The sequence below is a fragment of the Pyrgilauda ruficollis genome, unplaced genomic scaffold (genome assembly GCF_017590135.1).
Source record: "Pyrgilauda ruficollis isolate IOZ18807 unplaced genomic scaffold, ASM1759013v1 scaffold10, whole genome shotgun sequence".
In the NCBI taxonomy this organism is placed as follows: domain Eukaryota; kingdom Metazoa; phylum Chordata; class Aves; order Passeriformes; family Passeridae; genus Pyrgilauda; species Pyrgilauda ruficollis.
The window spans coordinates 2,914,797-2,933,880 of record NW_024508101.1 but is presented as its reverse complement, the minus strand read 5'-3'; the positions used below and the strand labels follow the sequence as shown (position 1 = coordinate 2,933,880).

General features: G+C 44.3%; 1 protein-coding gene across 1 annotated transcript in view; it reads right to left on the bottom strand.

Annotated features, from left to right (window-relative positions):
- The window catches only part of LOC121350554 (contactin-3-like), a 92,549-nt gene extending 78,535 nt beyond the window's left edge, over positions 1-14,014 (bottom strand). Inside the window, exon 1 of the mRNA XM_041461973.1 lies at positions 13,947-14,014. Coding sequence (XP_041317907.1) covers positions 13,947-14,014 — 68 coding nt within the window. The remainder of the gene's footprint in view (positions 1-13,946) is intronic.
- Positions 14,015-19,084: the final 5,070 nt, after the last annotated feature.

The following is a 19,084-nucleotide window of genomic DNA, read 5'->3' as shown; positions in this document are numbered from 1 at the left end:
TCATCACTTTCCCCTGCATACATAATTCCACTTTGATAATCCTCGGCCAGAACAACGTTGCTCTGTGCCTCTCTGGTGTCCAGCTGGAATTAACACCCTCATCCCACACGGATCCCCAGGAATGCTGATGCATGCTGGCTGCCCTGGCTCCAAGGGTCACCTGTAGCAATTTGTCAACAGTTCCCTCCTCATCAAAAATTTACAGGCTGCTGAATTTCCAATGATGCTACATCCCATGGTAAAACAGTCTTCCTCAAACGTGTTTTTTAACAGAATGAGCTGTTCTCCCTCATATCTCTACTCAAAATCACAGGATAGGACAAGATCCCACACCTGAGCAAATGCCAGGAAATAAAATTCAAGCAGATCCCGAACTGAGGCATCCAGGGAGCAAAGTGACAACAGGCCAGCAAGCACCTGAATAAACAGAACAAAAAATGTGACACAAACCTAAAGCCTGTCCTCAACTCCCTCCCAACAAAAAGACTGAAAACAAATTAAAAATGAGACAATGAAAACCAACCATAGACAGCCCATTAAACACCACAAAACAGCAACACTGACACTCCACTTAAAAACTGCTGACAATATTACTCTGCAACTTAAAAGAAGGTAAAACTCAACACAAAGATACTCTCAACATCCAAATGTACCAAAACTGACATCAGCAGGGCAGTGTTTAACTTCTCCTAAGAAGTTACATTGATTTTCAGAGCTCCCTATTGCTGCTCTTAGTGCCAAAAATCCTCATCAAAATGAGCACTCCAGCCTGCCTGGTCCCTCTCACAACAGGAGAGGCTCAAACTCCATCAGAGCAGGCAGAAACAACATTTCCAACCCACTGAACTTCCCTTACACTGACAACTTAGACTGCAACACGTGAGGAAATCATTCTGTGCTGAATCCTTTAGAGCTGACAAATTAAACAGCCAGACACTTTGGGACAGAAAAACTCCAGAGACCTTTTAAGGTAAACAGCAAAATGTGTAGCTACCTACACATACACACATGTATTTACAGATATATATATATATGTATGTATCAGTTTAATGTGTACTGAAGAGAGAATAGCAGAAAAACCTCTTCCTTCTCACCCTCTCTTTCCTCTTCCCAAGCCTCATTAATGCTAAAGTGCCAAGAAAATTTATTCCATTTAAATGGCATTTCTGTCATATGATCAACACAATACAGGAAGAGATCCCCCCATACAGCACCACATCTTTAAAACAGCCAATCCAACCTCAAAACGTGACCTGTGCACTGCATTAGGCAGGAATTTTCCAGAAAAAGCAGTACAGTCACTTCTTTTTCTCAATAGAAATTAAAAAGAATTCCTAACAGATGTGAAGATGAGAAGCTGCACCTCTCCCACCCAAATGCCACCATGAATTGGGACTTCCCACAAAAACTTTGGCCTCAACTTTGCTTTTAAATGGAAAATGCCTCCAAGACAGCAGATTTTAAACTCTTAAATGATGAATTTTAATGCAGACTTTTCTGGCCAATTTACTCAGAGCAAGACAGGACAGCCTTTTTCCATTGCCCTGCAGATGATGTCTGATGACTGGGCTGGTTTTATTTTGGGTTTTTAACATTAGGGAGTCTAATCCATCAAAAACTCAAACAAATAAATGTACTACATGACACAAAGGCAGATGATTTCCTCTAAATGGATCCTACACATGGTGTGAATTTGATATTTTATTACTATTACACATTTGTTTCTTTCTGACCAACATCAGTGAAACTCCCCAAACCAAAGCTGACATAAAATTGATGCTCCAGCACCACATCTGTTTACAGCCCAACATGCAACAGGTAAGGAGATGTTTTGTCTGTGTTTAATCAGAAAAGAACAATTCATTCCCAAGAAGTAATAAAGTCAGAGAGAAAAATGGGATAGATGCTTCAAGCAGGGAAGCAAACAAGAGGAATAAAAATGTGAAATTTACATTTATATACAGCTTTTCCAGCTTTTTCTTTTCAAATATATATACACACACACAGAGAGAGAGAGTGGGAATGGAGGAGCTTGATAGAAATATTCACCAATTTCAGGAAGGAACTGAGCTTTGGGAGATATGGCCACAGGTACCCTTAATCTATCCTGTCTGTGATTATCTCCCTCCAAGTCACATGCAGGAAAATAATCCCCTGCAGCATAGAGCACTGATGTGAAAGGAGAGAAAAGCTCAAAGTCACAGCTGAATGGTTAGAGCTGAACCCATTTCTGCACATTTTTTTCCCCCTTCTACTTCTTGAGACCAAGGCAGCTTAATCTGCATTGATGTCTATGAAGTTTCACTTGAAAAGTTCTTCAGTCTGAGAGCTTCCTCTCTTATGAATAGGAATAAAATGCTCAAATATTTTTGTGAAAAAGTTGCTTTTCTTTTTAACAAAGGAAACTATGATACATTGCCTGAGAATTGAATACTGCATTTCAGCCAAATTTCAAACCAGCAGCAGAGATATTTATCAAAAAGTGAGATTGTAAGAGAAGAAACACCCAACCAGGAGGCAGAACAAAACCATGAGAATCCCACTAGAGATGTTCAGGGGATGAGTGCGGCTGATTGGAGTGCACATGACAGGAGAGCAAGAGAATCAAACCATTTTATGGTTATTATTAATAACACAGAATATGTTTTTTTCAATTATTATTTTCATTTTAATGAACACTTCACCACCTCCTCCACTCCTCACTTTCTCTGTGTTTTGCTGCCCACATCCCTGCTCCCCTTCATTAATCCACTTCACTCCAGCATTAGTTTAGATACACGTGCTTCATTAATTCACTGCTGGAGGAGGCCAGTATCCTGAGATGGAAAGGAAGGGAAAGTTCATCTCAGTTTTGTACAATCTAGACATTACAGTTATTATCTGGGTATAATCGTTCCTTGTTTCTTCAGGAAAATAAGTCTCAGCATAAGACCATGATTTGGAAAAAGCAGAAATTAGAGGTTAAATTCCAGTAAGTTTTCTTCTACTGACACTAAAAGATGAATGTTACAGCCCATCCCAAGATTAATGCATGCAAATGTGGCTGATCCACCAAAAACAGCAAAGAAAACCAGCATTTTTAGCCAAACAACTGTGGAACACCTCTTTTAGCCTTCCCATGTAATGAGGCCTCACTTTCAGGGAGAAAAAAAACCCCAAACAACCAAGTATTTAAACTACTTAACAAGATCTCTTTAAATATCAGTACAAGGTTAGGTGTGATAAAGACTCCACTGGCTTTGCTGGGCAAGTTTGACAGCTTTGGTTTAAAAAAAAAACTCCAAAAACCCAAACAAAACTGGAAGGAGCAGAGAGCTACAGCAAGATAAGGTTCAGTAGTGATGAACCTAAGAGCATCTAAAGAGCTGAAAAAATCAATTTCTTGACTTAGGAACTAAATTCAAATTAGAAAATCTCTGTCTGACAAAGGTCTGAAAAACAAGGAAGGAAAGGAAGATGGGGAGAGAGGTTAATTGGTTTGTAAAGTACTGAAAGTACCAAGATACAAAATGCCCTGGCATTCTGCCCTGGCAGGAAAACAAATCTGCACAAGGGTGACGCAGAGAGAGCCCATGCAGGGGGATGGAGAAACAAGCACAAATTTAAATTCTGAGGTTTAGGAGCTTTATTTCACAATGATGATGTTGATACTGTTGTGAGGTTAATTACGGCACCGAAGTGAGTTTGAGGTACAACTCCAGAAAAGTTACACTGGGAGCTTTACTAACCAAAAAGCTCCACTTCCCAAATATCACTTTCCCTCAGAAAGCAACAATTCTTTTGCACCATGTCTAACAGGAAAGCAGCAGCAAGCCCCAGGCCTGAGGAGATGCTGTTTTTCTTTCAGATCTCCAAGGTTCACTTCATGTCTTAATGCACTTGGCGTTGCTCTCGCCATTAATCGTGTACTACAGACCAAGAGAAAGTGCTTTTCCAGAAATGACCTCAAACTAAATTCATAATTCTTTAAAAACCAATAAACCCACTGAACCAGAGAGCTCAGCCCTTGTGCACTGGGCTACAGGCACACAAAGCTGCTTTATTCCCTTTAGCAAGATCCACCAGCACCTTGATTTAAAGCACAGAGTGGAAACTGTTTATGTGGTTTAACAGCAGCCCTGTGTTTTGAGCCAGCAAAGGAAGAGGCCAGAAGACACCAGAGGTCCCTTAGAAACAGAGACTAGAGATGTGCAACATAAATTCAATCCACTACTAAATCTGAATTTTTCTGTGCTAAAACACAGTCCTACCCAATACTTCTCCCCAAACCTCTCAGATCTAGGAGCAGCATCCCTGAACTCCTTCCAGATGTCTTCCCAGAGAACTCCAGATCTTCTGCATTTCATTTTTACCATCATCAGGAGGAAAGATCCTCTCTGAAGAATGGATATTTGTGCGTGTCACATATATTGGATGGGTTCTCATCTTCCTCACAGGGAGAAGTTACTCTAAGCTGAATATGGAATTTGAGGAGTCACATCTTTTTTCACATGGCCTGAAAGAGGCTGCAGCTGCTGAAATATCTGGGACACCTCTGCATCCTTCACTGTACAGGAGTGAAGGTAAAAATCAGAGCCTTGAAGAACACACTGTGCCTGGCTTGCACTGGTACCATTAACACAAGAACAAAGTATAAACTCATCAACAAAAAAATCCTGCACAAGAGTACTTGAAGCTGTGCCTGCAATGTGTGTTTTAACTCAGAAAAAAAGAATTTTAATTCTACAAAGGCTCTTGGAGCCTTTAGCTTTTTTTCTTCTTTTTTTATTTTTTTCTTTTTTGACTAAGCAGACCATTAAATTCACCTGACCACAATGAATCAGAGAAGCAGGATTTTTCAAAGCCTAATATTAAAGGAGACTTTCAAGACTTCTTTCACTTTCCTATAATATTAATTGGATCTCCATATATTTGACTTATGGAGAAGAAGAACACAATCATAGAGCTTTGCCCATTGATGATACAGCCTTGCTGGGATTTTGTTTCTAGAAGTACCAAACCATTTTAGTCAAGAAAGTCTCAGGCACATAAAACATATCCCAGTGAAACAAAAGGCTGCATTTTTTTTTTATAAATCCTCCACATAATGCAAAGAAAACTCGTGGAACAATGCATCCCTCAGGAGGGTTTGCAAGGAACCAGATAAATAACAAATAACAAGTGTGCCCATAACTGCAGTTTCCTGCACCTGGAGAGAGGCACAGCGTGCCCAGAGCAGCTGTGGATGCCCCTGGATCTCTGGAAGTGTCCAAGACCAGGCTGGACGGGGCTTGGAGCAGCCTGGGACAGTGGAAGATGTCCCATGGATGGGAGTGCAATGGCCTTTAAGGTCCCTTCCAACCCAAATCCACTCTGGGATTCTCTGTAAGTTCATTGTGAGTTAAACTTTACAAAAGGAAAGAGTAAATGGGTTTTCCATCAGTGCAACATTAACATTTCTTTTGTGGCAATAAGAAAACCACATCAGCTCTCTGCTGCCATCCCTGCTTGTATCTCAACCCCTTTGCACAGGTGCCATTTAACCAGTTCAAATCACTTTGCATAGGAATAAATCAATCTGAGAACGGAATGTCCATTACCATCTTTAATTAGGCTTATTGGACAAGCTGCTGAGCCTTTTGGAAAAGAAAAATGTGGATCTTTACCAATCTAGAATTAAAAGAAATTTGCATTAGAATTACAGGCACTTAACTGTCTGCAGCACTTATTCTGGGGAATAATGCACTTCAAAATTTTCCTGAAAATACAGAGGAACTGCTGATTCCTCTCTCCCTGCTGCAGGGAGCCAAGGGCTGGCAGAAGATGGCCCTTTTTACAATATTGTAAAGGAGCATCAGGACACAGGAGACTTTTTTTTCCTTCTGCTTGTTTTGCTAGGTTGACTGCAGAGAAAAAAAAATCATTTTTATGTTCAGGGTGTTGTTATATGCTCCAAATAAAAATTCCAAGCCCAGTTCTCTTAAAAAAGTCACTCTGGACTATTTTCTGCTGGACAGAGAACATCCTTGGACACTAGAAGTAATTATGTCTATGTCATTAGGGATTTACAAGTTTGAGGCATACAATTTTTCAGGCTGGAAACACCTACTGTGACAATGCCCAAGGTTCTCAAAAAGGCAGCAGGTACCAGGTAAGGAATTAAAGGGATTCAATGACCCAGATCAGAACTGATGCCTATTCTGCATGAAGTAATCAAGAGCCCATCTCAGAAGGAGAACAGACTGGAGAAAATTCCAGATTTAATCCCAAACCACAGCACAGTTTTCTATCTGTTTCACACATTTTACTGTTATGTTTTCATTCTGTATCCACAGCTGCACAAAGGTCTGGGAGCTTTTCGTTCTTTCAGGAGGAGATAACTGAGCAGGTTATCAAAATCTGCACCATCAGGATGTTCAGATGCTGGGGGAAGAGAGGACTGTGTTAAAACAGCTCCACAGGAGAAGCACGTGGTGGTGGAGCTTTGCAACTTCCTTAAGCTGCTTAGCTCCAGATAAGGAGCTTATGCAACTTTCTTAACTCTGGAGCACATCCAGCAAGTGATGGCAAACAGTGCTCAGGATAAGTTACACTTGGGACAGACATCTCAGGAGTCATCCTGCCCTTTGAGCAAGGAAAGAAGAAAAAAAACCAAGTCCCCTCAAAAAAAAAAAAAAAAAAATCTGTCCAGGAAAAGTTAGGTATGGTTTAGTAAGGAGATGAGTTCCATGTTTGCTTTCCTTGATGTTTCCCTTGCATGACTTGGGGAATGGCACAGTGAGCCCATCTTCTGAGCCAGAGATTATTTCACATTTCTAAGTGGAGCCCGACTATGAGAAGCTGCTTTATGGTGGTACTTCTGAAAGTAGAAGAGCTTCAGAAAGGAGTTTAACCTCTGCAGCCATTCCAGTCACCAAACACAACTACTGAGGGCTGTTCAGACTCTTCATCTGGAAATAAACCTATCAACCCACAATGGGCCTCAGCAAGGCCATTTATGGGACAGGACAGGGACGAGGTCAAAGCCCTAAGGACTTAAAACAGGCTGATGAAGTTCCATCCAAGCTGGGAACTGAAGGAGTAACAAACAGGAGAGAGACACTCCAGTCCTCCTTGGCAGGTGCTGAAGAAAGCTTGGAGAAGTCCTTTCTTTCACCTCAGTGCCTTCTGGAAAGCACCAAGTGCCACCACCGCCACTTCCAGGGGTGTCACCCAGCAAACACCCCAGGGGCTGGCACCACTCCCCTCTGCAGCCAGGGGCCTTTCCTCATCAAGGTCCAGCTTATTTTACCTGTTTTGCAGGAGGACAGATCTGCAGAGTAATTTTCCAGTCTCCAAGTGCACCTGATGAAAGACTGGAACTTTCTAAACTTGGGATTTCAGTGTGTGAAGCACAGCTCTGTGGCAGGGAAGAACCTGCTGCAGAAAAAAGTGCCAAGCAAAATCCACAGTCTCTTATTCCAGGAGCAGAGGGCATGAAACTTGACTTATCCTTCATTTAACAGTAGCAGAAGAACAGCACTGTTAGATGTAACACCTCTTCTGTTTGCATTTTAAGCTTATTGAGGAAAAGAGATGCTCAGAGACTATAAACTACAGCTTTTAAAGCATCAAAAACACTGCTCTTCACCAGGGCCATAGCAATTTTTATTTTCTTTAGCAATACAATAGCAAAAATAGTCAATGTGAGATTCAGAATCAAATAGCTACAAAAATTACAGTGAGAAATTGAAAAACTGAAAGATCTATAACCAGATTAAGCTCCACAACTAAAAGGAAAACTACCACATGTATGCAACCACTCCAAGAGCTGCATTTGATTCTACAAACAGTTCTCTGTAAGGCTTCACTGCTTTCTCCACTATAATTTCAACAGAATTTTTAGACCAGGAAAGATGTGACAATCAATGAGAGGAATAGTGTTGTGTGAGAATGCAGCCCCTCAAAAATGAGGCGAAGAGGAAAATAACTCTGGTTTACATTAATTTAGCTCATTCTAGAAGGAAAGCTAACTCTTGCTTAGTCAAGAGTAGAAAAGAAGTCAATGCCCAAGAATGGCAAAGGGTTACACATGAGAAGCTGCTGCTCCTCATCTTGCCCAGAAGGATAAAAACCCATTTCAGTGCATTTCCCCTGCAGGCAGGCAGGGATGGCACACAGCTCCTGCGGGCTGTGAATTCAGCCCTGGGCTAACACAGGTCCAGGTAAACTGGAATTCCACTCCAACACACAAAACTCAAGTTTTCGGCATGAATTTAGCCAGCCAACTTCTACCACCTTTAGCAGGAAGACATTAGGGCAGGTAAATGAAGGTACATCTTCTCTTAGGATCAATGATGAGATCTTGAGTCTAAAAAAACAAAACATTTTCTGTGGGGTGGAAAGCTCAGTGTGCAAACAGGTGCTTTTCATACACCACTGACTCTCACACAAACACAACAGCTCTGCAGCATCAATAAATCTTTATCCCAAGGAGGTGCACACTGCTGAAAACATGCTCTTAAATGCTCAAGTGATGCACTTGGAGGACTGCAAACCATAGAAACCTGGGGTCTTCTGCTGATCCTAACAGTGGAAATGAAATCATCTATGTCAGGGGACATGCTAATGGTTCTTCATCCTCCTTCTTTAGAACATTTGTTTTTAAAAAGTGAAAAAAAGGTCATTTATTATTTAATTGTCCTGCAGCCTGTGCTTGAGCACACAAACTTCAGAGGTAAAGAGGTGCTGGTGGTCAAGCAGTGACCTGGCAGAAATGTTCCCAATTACACCCTGCTTTATAAATTACCCTGGCAGAGCAAACATGCATATACAGCCTTTTCTTTTTATTGTCATTTACAAGCTACACCAACACACTGGGCTGAGATGTTAAATTACCCAGGGTGCTGCAGAGAGCTCTCCTCCCACTCTGCTTTGCCCACACAACAAGCTGCACCCCACTCGCAGCAGCAAGCACCAAAGATTTCCTATTAAACACAGAAAAAGTCATCATAGAAACGCTAATATTTTAGTCATGAGCCTTTGATGTGAAAACTGCACCACCCAGGACCACAACAAGGGATATTACCTGCTCCAGCATCTCACAAAAATCAAGTATTCCCACCAGTCTGGCAAAAACAAACCCTGTTTTCATGGGTTTACAATCCAACTCTCCTCAAGCAGCAGGACAGATGGACGGGTGGGACAGACACATCCAGGTGACTGCACCCAGCTTTAAGAAGGCAGGATAAAATCAAAATATTTTGCAATATCCAGGGGAATAAACAGAGGTTTCTGCAACAATCATACCAGCTGAATTTGCTGGTTTCTCCCTGTAAAATACTCCACAGTAATACGTCATTAGAACAGTGTTTTTCATCTTGCACATTTCACCAGGAATGCTAAGAGATGCCAACTTCAACAAATGGAATGTCTTCAAATGCAGAGATGCGTGATCCTTCTGCAAATGAACTATGAAAATCTGTATGCTTGCAAGCTAAACAGAATTTATCATTTACTGATCCACCCTGGATTGGATTAGACAGGAATTGCTCCTTATGTAGTCAAGTACTGCAGCACACTGGAAATTACTGTCCTGACCTCAGCACAAGCAAAAGGGATGCTGGACATGCTTCACATTAAGCCAGACTGTGGAAAACCAGTTGATTTCCCCCCCTAGTTTACTCCAATGAGAGGTTTACAGCTACAAACAGCTGTAATTTATTATATTTTACATTTCACAAAAGGCCTGAACATGTTGAGCAGTAATACTCTTCAGAATTGTCAAGGCCTATTGAAGTGAAATATGCTTCCCACATCAGGAACATGGCACTGTGATTTCAGCAGCGCTAGAAAAGCAGTAGGATTTTTTTATTTTTTTCAGAGAGTCAGGGACAAAAACCAGGAATAGCGAGAGTTTTTAGAATAGTTAATACCAGGGTAGCTCATTACCACTTGTAATGTTGGTGGAAAAGGAATCTGGATTTAACCATAATGCTTCAACAAGGCTCAAACCACTTTTTCAAAGCTACAGTAAAATTCACGATTTCTCACTTCTCTGTTAAAATTGAATGTACACATGGGTCTTTCCTCAACCATGCATCTCAAAACCAAGGGAAAAGGATATAGGAATAGCTCTGTAGGAACAGATCTGCAGGAATGGTAGGAGACCTGCCCTTACCTGGTGCCTCCTGCAGTGCTGTGTCCATCACCCCTCACTCAGCCAGAACAGCTCTGCACTCCACAGCTTCCTTTGTGCACTACACTAGAGACTTACTAGGGTTAAAATCAGCTTTATTTTGTTCACTTCATTTAAACCCAGTGTGGAGGGACGAATCTGGAACAGCTGAACCAGTTTAGCAGTTCTGGACTCGTTCTGTGAATAAGCTGGGCTCAGGAAAGCAGAGACAGCTGCTCACACACCTGGTGAGGGCCTGCAGGAGCCCTGCTCCATCCTGGAACTACAGAATATCAGGGAGCACAAGGGTCCCCAGGGTCTCAGGGAGGTTGGTGGCACTGTCTTTAAGTCAGATTTCCCCTGCAAAAAGACTTTTTTCAGAACTTTCCTGCTCACCCCTTGCCATCACAGGCAGTGCTTCCCCCTCAAACGCAGCTCAGAAATGCATTATTTGTATTTGCCAGCAACCAAGAGCTGCCTGACAAAAAGAACCCCCCCAGACAAGTCTGGGCACCCTTCTTTTCTCTTCCTATCACCACTCACTCCTTTCACAGCCCACAGCTCATTTTCTGGGAGCCCCCAGCCTGGCAGCTCTGCAGCCCAGATTTTAAGCATTTCATGATTCAGTCAAACACAGATAAAATTCCTCCTGTGTGTAACCAGGATTAAGAAAACACTAAAATACATGTCCAGGTTTCAAATCCTGGCTGTTCCCATTAAATGGGTTTCTCCAGAAGAGAATGAGATGCAGGTGGGATTGTCCAGGGCTGAGCACAACTTCAGCAGCTCCCACTGCTGCCTCCCGTAGGTGGAAGCACAACGCCTTTGCCAGTCAATTAATTATTCTTTAAAATAATTAACAGATAATTTTTTCAAGAGAAAAATACCTGGATGTTATCATTTAGGAAAAATTCCTACATCTGCTATGCCAAATGAAAGTTATTACTTATTTTAAATAATATTATTATACTTTATTACACTCAGAAAGTGAAACTTTAGGGGTATAAAACTAACTACTCTTGAAAAATAAAGCCAATGCTATAAACACTATGACCTGCATTTCAACTGACCAAATTTCAACATGCAGATTTTAACTTTACACTAATAAAATACCACCTAACTCCATTATTTCACCAGCTGCCCACCACCTTCACTGAATCAAGAAGACTGAGAATCTATAAGATTTTTGAACTCCTGCCACTTCCCCTCATTCTGTATGAAGTCTTTTCTTTGTATTAGACAGCACACTAAAAAAAAAATAAATCAATATACAATAAATTTCAGTTGACTGTAGTCAAAGCTCAAAGGTTTTTTTTCCCCCCCTTCCCACTCTTGTTACCCCAGCAGTGCTCTCCTGGGTACATTTCTGTTTAAAAGGCCATCAGCTCTGATCTGGTTTTCATCTGTCTCAGTGGACCAGAGAACTGTGTGGCTTTTTGAGCTCTGAATCAGGAAAGCACTTCTCAGCTGATGCAAACCTGCAGCCTTTACCTAATCCTTGCCTGGTTAACCAGGCACATCACAACGTATCACTGATAATTATTTAATTTTTTCCTGCAATTCATTTTCCTACACCACGTCCTACAAAATGTGGACTATCAAATCTCCACTGAAAAGTTTGGGCTACAATTCTAAACAGCTTCACTAAATCAAAGGTGGAGATGTAGGCACAGGAGGGAACTACAGCTCTTCCAATTTCATTTTTCTGCATTCCAGTTGTTTTTCAATGGGCTAATCACTGACTGAACTCTCCCTGGTTTGGCTGAGAGAGGGAAACTTCAGCTGTAGAGCTGCAAAACCAACCAACCAACCAAAAATACCTGGAACAAGAACTGCTGTCACTGCAGATATATTTTAAAGACAGCAGCAGCAGAGCACCAAGGCAAGTCCATTTCCAGAGCCTGTTCCTGTGGCACATTCAGCTTTGAAGAACCAAAACATCAGGTTCCTAAGCTTCTCCAAACAAAAGTTAATTTCAGAGTATCCTGCCATTTAACCCATCTTGACATCACCCATGCACAACAGGAGCTTAAAGCAAGGCTTGCATCACACAGGTCCCTTGAAAAAGTCATTTCTCATCACTTCTATCTCCAGTAGTGTTCAACTTCAGTGCATCCCAGGGGACTCTAATCCACTGTTCCCTGGTTTCCCAGCATGAACTGGCAGATTATGGATCTGACAGCAGAACAAGACAGACCTGGCTCCAAGCTGAGCACCAAGGAGGATTAAAAATTACTTTACAAATGAACAAACTTCCCTTTTTCCTTGATATTCTAGTAAACCAAGACCAGTCTTATAATTATTTCTCAAGTCATCCAAAGTCAGGAGGGATGCTCACCTCCAGCCCCAGTCATTCCTCATCACTGACCATTTCCCTGTCCCTGCAGGCTTGGTGAATTCCTCACACCACTGTGAATACACACAAAAAAATCTTGTTTGCAGACTGCAGTTAATCTGTGTCTTCTGGTATCAAAGTAAATCCTGATGATCACTTCCATACATAGAAAACCACTGGATTATATCACTTGTAAGACTCAGCCTCTTCCAGGAAGAACAGTAAAAAGATTGAATCTATTTGGAGAAACCTCCTGTTGCTGTATCACAACAACATTAAGATGTTCTTGTGGTATTGCAATGGGAAAACTCCCACAAGAACATAAACATAAACAACATCAAAGACAGCAAAGCTAGCTCAGAAAAAAAAACAAACAACCAAAACCACCGCCCCTGCACAAGTGGTTGGAAGCATTTGTGGGTGGAAACTTCAGAAGCATTATAGAAAAGTGACAGGAAAATATGGCACTGCTCCTTAGCCACGGTGACGTGATCTTTAGGAATTTAAAGAACAAATTTAGGTAGGTCCATATTTCACATCCAGCTCAAGGGCTTGCAGGGTGTGCAGCCAGCTGGGTGCATGCTCAGATTTCTGGACAAGACCCCAACTTAGGTGACCAACACTGGAGCTGAGTGAGTGACAGAGCCACAGGAGTCACCATCAGAGCTTGCCACCACCCCATAGCAACTCCAAACCCCCCAAAATCCAGTAGTTTAACTTCCTTAAGACAGAAAAAACCAAGCTGCAGATCAGCTAGACATCCCCTACCTGTTCTATCCATGGAGGTGACATCCACCAAACCCACTGTGGAAAAACCCCACAGCCACTGGCAGCCTGTCACAGATCCTGTGCGCCAAGCAGCACCTCCCACTGCTTTATTCCAGAAAACAGCACAGCTTCCAGCAGTGCTTCCACCCATCCCCTGCTGGGGAGCGAGAGACAGAAGCAGAAGTAGCACGGATCTTTGGGAGCCCTGGAAAGAGCCAGCGTGGCAGGACAGAGCTCACAGCACCTCTAGCTGCAGCCCCAACACCAAGTCAGCAGCGTTTTGGCAAGAGTTAAGCACCTTCACCAGTAATTCCCCTCAAGTGAATTTGCCAGATTACTATGGGAAGTCTCCTGCATGATAAACAACTTTCTGGAACAATTTCACATGGGTACTAACACACTTTCAGCACTTACAAGTTCAGTATTTCCATTCCTGATTTTAGTTTTGTTCATAATTTCCCACATACATTTCAAAAATAAATCACTGAACAAGCCTGGCATGCAGCTTAAGCTGGAGTTCAAGTTTCTCTTGCAAAATACAGCAGTCAATACTTTGGAGAGTTTCTTGTCCTTCATGAGCTCTTGGTTTTGATTTTTGCACTCAACAGAAATACTGACATTCTTCCCCCCGTGTAAAACACGACAAATAAAAATCAGCATTGATTCTGTGTGCGTGCCAGTGGCACCAATAAGATAACCCTAACTAACCCGTTCCCACCCAAGGCTATCGCTGGATCATTCCCCATCAGGAACGGGCTGATCTCCCTCCGGCGCATCCGACAAAATGCTGCTTGGATTTGGGTTAAACACAGCAGGCACCACGCTGGACTGGCAACAAGGTGACACAACACGATGCTGGGGACACCAGCAGCTCGCAGCCAGCCTGGTACTAGCCATGAAGTTGCCGGAGAAGGCAGATCAGCGCTCAGAGAAGGAGCAGCAGAGCCGGCGGGCGCTGCAGGGGCTCTGCGGGGAGCGGAGGCAGCGGCTGTGCCGAGCCACGGCTGAAACTTGGGGCCGGCTCGCTCTGCTCTGCCCGCCTGACGGCAAAGTTCCGCCGTGCCCACGACTCATTCGAACCCGAACGGCCGCGAGGGACGTGCAGAAAGAGAGAAATTCTCATTCGAGAGGGAAAGGAATAAGCTTTTGAACGAGCCTTCACTGGCGTGGTGCGGGGGATGTTAGAGACCAACACGGCAGAGCCCCGCCGCCACCAGAGCGGGGGGCGAGCTCTGTGCGCGCCTTCTCGCAATAGAGACAATTAGCATTTAATTAAAATCAAAACCAGAGCCGCTCAGCCTTAGAACTTGAGCAACTCCAGACTCAGAACAATTTTACAGGGGAAAAAAGCCCAAACCCCGTGCAAACGCTCAGACCGCCGGCAGCCGCACGCTCGGACCCGGAGCGCATCCCCAGCCCCGGGGAGCACGGGCACCTGGCGGAGCCCTGGCCCCCGGGACAGGCGGGCTGGGGGAGTCAGCAGCTCCCTGCAGGTGGGCGAGGAGCCTCGCAAATGCACCTGCCAGGATCACCCAGGCGGGCAGCGGCACGTACCGAGCGCCCGTGCCTGGCGCTGCATCCTCCGAGCACCCGCCCGGAGCGGTGTCCGTGTCCCCGGTGCCGCTCCCCCGCTCCATCCCCCCCGAGGGATGCGGGGTTGCTCTGCGCTCCCCAACTTTGTTCCCCGAAGTTGCCCACCTGCAGCCGAGCCGTTCCAGCCGCCGCAGCGCTGTCCTTCCCCCGGAGCCAGCACCGTAATCCTGCGGCTCCCGCGGCTCCCGGCGCCTCTTCTGGAGCGGCGGCGCTGGCCGCGCTCCCGGCGGCGGGGCGGGCCCGGCGCGATCTCCCGCCCACCGCTCCTCACGGCTCCTCACCGCCCCGGGGCCGACAGCCCAGCTCGGTACAGCCCAGCCCAGCCCGGCCCAGCCCCTCCGGACACGGCCGGGCCCGCCGGCGCCGGGGATGCTCCGCTGGCGGCGGCCGCGGTTCCCTCGGGAGCCCCGCTGGACCCACCCGCTCAGGGAGGATGCGCTGCCGGGGAAAGTTGAGGCATTATGGCTTAAATAAAAACTGCATCTCGTTTCTGGGCTGCAAGCCCAGGGAAAGAGTCAGGTTCACGTAGGGCGCTGTGCGAGAGCCGGATGGAGCTTTTATTGGATCTGGCTCCAGCTGATCGCAGCATTAGAGCTGTGTGGTGTAATTAAGGCTGAGCAGAATTCCTTTGAGTCCCTTTTTTTTTTTTTTTTCTTTTTTTTTCTTAGCAGGTAGTACTAAATTTCCTGAAACCTGTATTAGCTTTCAGCATCCCGAAGCACAGTGAAGTGTGTGTTATAATAAAGTGTGCATTAGCTCCCTGTGCCTCAGTTTAACTCAAATTTTGCCAGACATTACTTTGTGTCAGAGCCGCAGTGAAGTGTTGATGTAGGAGAGTCAATCATAGCACCACAGAATGGTTTGGGTGGAAAGGGACCTTAAATCCCACCCAGTGCCACCCCTGCCATGGCAGGGACACCTCCCACTGTCCCAGGTGCTCCAGCCCCAGTGTCCAACCTGGCCTTGGGCACTGCCAGGGATCCAGGGACAGCCACAGCTGCTCTGGGCACCTGTGCCAGGGCCTCAGAACCCTCACATGGAGGGATTTATTCCCAATATCCCATCTAAACCCACTCTGGCAGTGTGAAGCCATTCCCTGTGTCCTGTCCCTCCATCCCTTGTCAATTGTCTCTCCATGTTCCCTGTGGCTCCTTCAGGCCCTGCAAGGCCACCCTGAGCTCAGCCCAAAGCTTCTCCTGTGCAGGTGAACAATGCCAGCTGTGCCAGCCTTTCCTGCCAGCAGAGCTGCTCCATCCCCTGATCCCCCTGGAGCCTCCTCTGGGCTCTCTGCAGCAGCTCCAGCTCCTCCCTGTGCTGGGATCTTCCCAGAAGGGAGAAGGGACTTAATGGCTGTTGTTTTGTACACAGAGGAATTCTGGACAGGGTGGTGAAGCTCTGCTCTCATGGCATAAGGAGGAAAGATGTGAGGAAAACAATTTGCTTCTTCAGCAAGTAAGATTTAAGTCAGTGCCACCTCCGTTTCCCTTCCTGTCCAGTTGTGTCATGAATTATTGAAATGTGCTGGCTGAGAAACAATGACATCTCCTCTGGGGAAAGTAGAGACTTGACACAGCATCTGTTGACCCAGACTTGGTGCAGGAACCCTGACCTGAAGAGATGTCCTTACTTTTCCATGCATGTGCAGGTTTATAATTAAGAAATATCCAGCACAGAAGTGCAGCCACTTCTGTAATGAAATGTGCCACTGGTCTGAGGAAGGGATGTCAAAAAATAAATTATCTCAGGAAAACAAGATGCATTTTTAATTGGCAGAGTGTGATCTAATAGGACTCATAGAGATGATAGAATTACAGGGATTTAATGAGCTACCATGAGCTGAGCACAGAGGTTTTTAGCAGCGAGGTCCAGCTCAGCCCTGGCATGGAGCAGGAGGGTGCTCCCAGCCTGTTTGGGCTGGTGTAGCACAATCTGATAACTCCATCACATCTCTGAAACTCCACTTTGGGCTTTTGCCTGGAAGATAATACTAACTTCAGGCTATTATTGCACTAAGCCTTAGCTAGGACTGGGGTCAAGCCTTAGTTCCCCAGCAAGCTGTAGCTCAGGTAGGGCTGTGAACTCCTGTGTGGGGCAGTGGCTGAGCACGGGGCAGGAGCAAACCCCAAATGCAGATTTGGCTCCCTCAGAGCTGTGCTGCTCACGTACTCACAACACCCCAGTCTTATGAGAGCTGACAAGGTCGGGGACCTGTGGCTCTGAACATGGAAATAGCACATGGAAATAGCAACTTTAGCTGGGAAGGCCAGCGTGAGAAGGATAGCCTGTATTTTTATGCTTGACCAACCACAGAGGCTGTTCAAATTTTAAAAATGCATCCTGCATCTTGCCTTGCCTGGTGTCCTTTGTCACCTCCAGCCCAGCCCCATCTTTGGACTCCTTTGGCCAACTAATATATTCTTTCAATTTCAGTTAAGTCAAGGTCTTCAAATTCCTATCATAGGTATCAAGTTCGGCCACATAAAATATACTTTTATTTTAAGTTTGTCAAAAAGGCACTTTATGAGATTGTGAGGTTGAAGAGATGACTCTAGGATGACAAGTTAAAAAGGACAAAACCTACTCTTCCCCTCACTTATTTTCCAGCAACCCAGGCATGCAGAAATAGTGGGTTTGTAAGTGCTTTTCCTGTATTCATTTCAGAACACACAGCAAAGGTGCAGCATCACCATATACTTACTGAAGGGAAGCAATTTGCAGGCAGTGAATTCTCTGAGGTTACCTGGAATGTTTTCACACAGCCCCTGAGCCTGTGCTGCCCTTCTGCCATCTGGGGCTTCTGAACCCACTGCAATATTCACCTTCAATAATAACAAATGAATTATCAGTCTCATGCTCCTTCCAGCTAATGATTTTTTTTTTCCATTTCCACTTGTCATTCAGACATCACTGTCAACAGCTCTCTGAAATTAAATGTGAAGAACAGCAATGCTTTGACTCCAGTGTTGTCTAATTAAAGCTTCCTAAGAATCAAAGTGGGAAAAAACACCCTGCACAGGTGTAAGCAGGTACATGAAGATCATATTTAAACTTCCCAATTAATAATTTGTTTTGAAGACCTGGCTTAACCCTGTCCATCCTCATGGCAGCTGTAGACTTAAAATATCAATTGAGCTCTTGTTCCTATTAACTACACCCTCTCTCTGTTCTCTGCTTTAGTTGCTGTGTCCTTTTCCCAGCAGTTTTTCCATGTTCATGTTTTCACCACATGGATTGCCCACATAACTTTTGTGTCCTGCTTTGACAAACCTTGTTTTTTCAAATTTGAGATGGGAATTTAGCCACCATTAACAAGGAGACTCAGATACACCATAAATTCTTCCAGAAAAACAAACAAAAAAAAAGAATAAATCAGTGTTTTTCTCCCAGCTGCTTTAGTTTTTGAAGAGTTTCTCGTACCACTGGCAGAAATATCAAGTTACTCTCCTCAAGCTTAAGCAGAACTTGGTTTGTAAAACATCTCTAGGACATTACCAAAGTGGGATTTTGCCAATGGGGCTCAGTGAAAGACCATTAGTCTGACCTTACCACTGACAATCACCATCAGTTTCAATTAACCGAAACAGCCTAGAAAGTAGAATATTAAAAATAAATTTAAAACCTTTTGAAAATTTAGTTTTCAGTCCTTCTAGGCATAAAGGTTAGAGTAGCTCACCTTTTCCCATCACACTTTCAGGCATAATTGTGTCAATGGCAAAAATATATGGTCACAATATAGGATCCTTTGGATGCAGTTAAATGAGTAGAAAATCGACTCTTTCCAGTAATATTTATGGGATTCTTATTTACAGAAAACTGCTTAATGTCAATTTAATCTTCCTAATTTTTAAGTGACACTTCTCTCCTTAAGCTGACACTGATACCAACTAATCTGAGGCCTTGATCTGCAGGCACAGTTAAGGGATTGTGCATTTATTTCAACATTGAGGTCAGCTGTAACAACTGGGCATTGGTTTGTTTGGTTTTTTTCATCTGTATCACAAGCCCAGGGGAGCTTCCTTGGTGTGGTGGTGCTGAATTCACTCCCTTGCCTGGTCCATGGTCACCAACACTGACCCCAACATCAGCCGTGCTCCTCGTGCCCATGGCCAGGTGGATTTTGGATAATCCTGCTCCCCACAGACTTGGGAGGTGTTACCTTAAAATAATTCTGTTCTCAGAAGCAGCCGGCACAGCTCTGGTCCAATTTTCCTGAATTCAATGGTAACACTTCTTTTGGCATCGAACCCAATTGA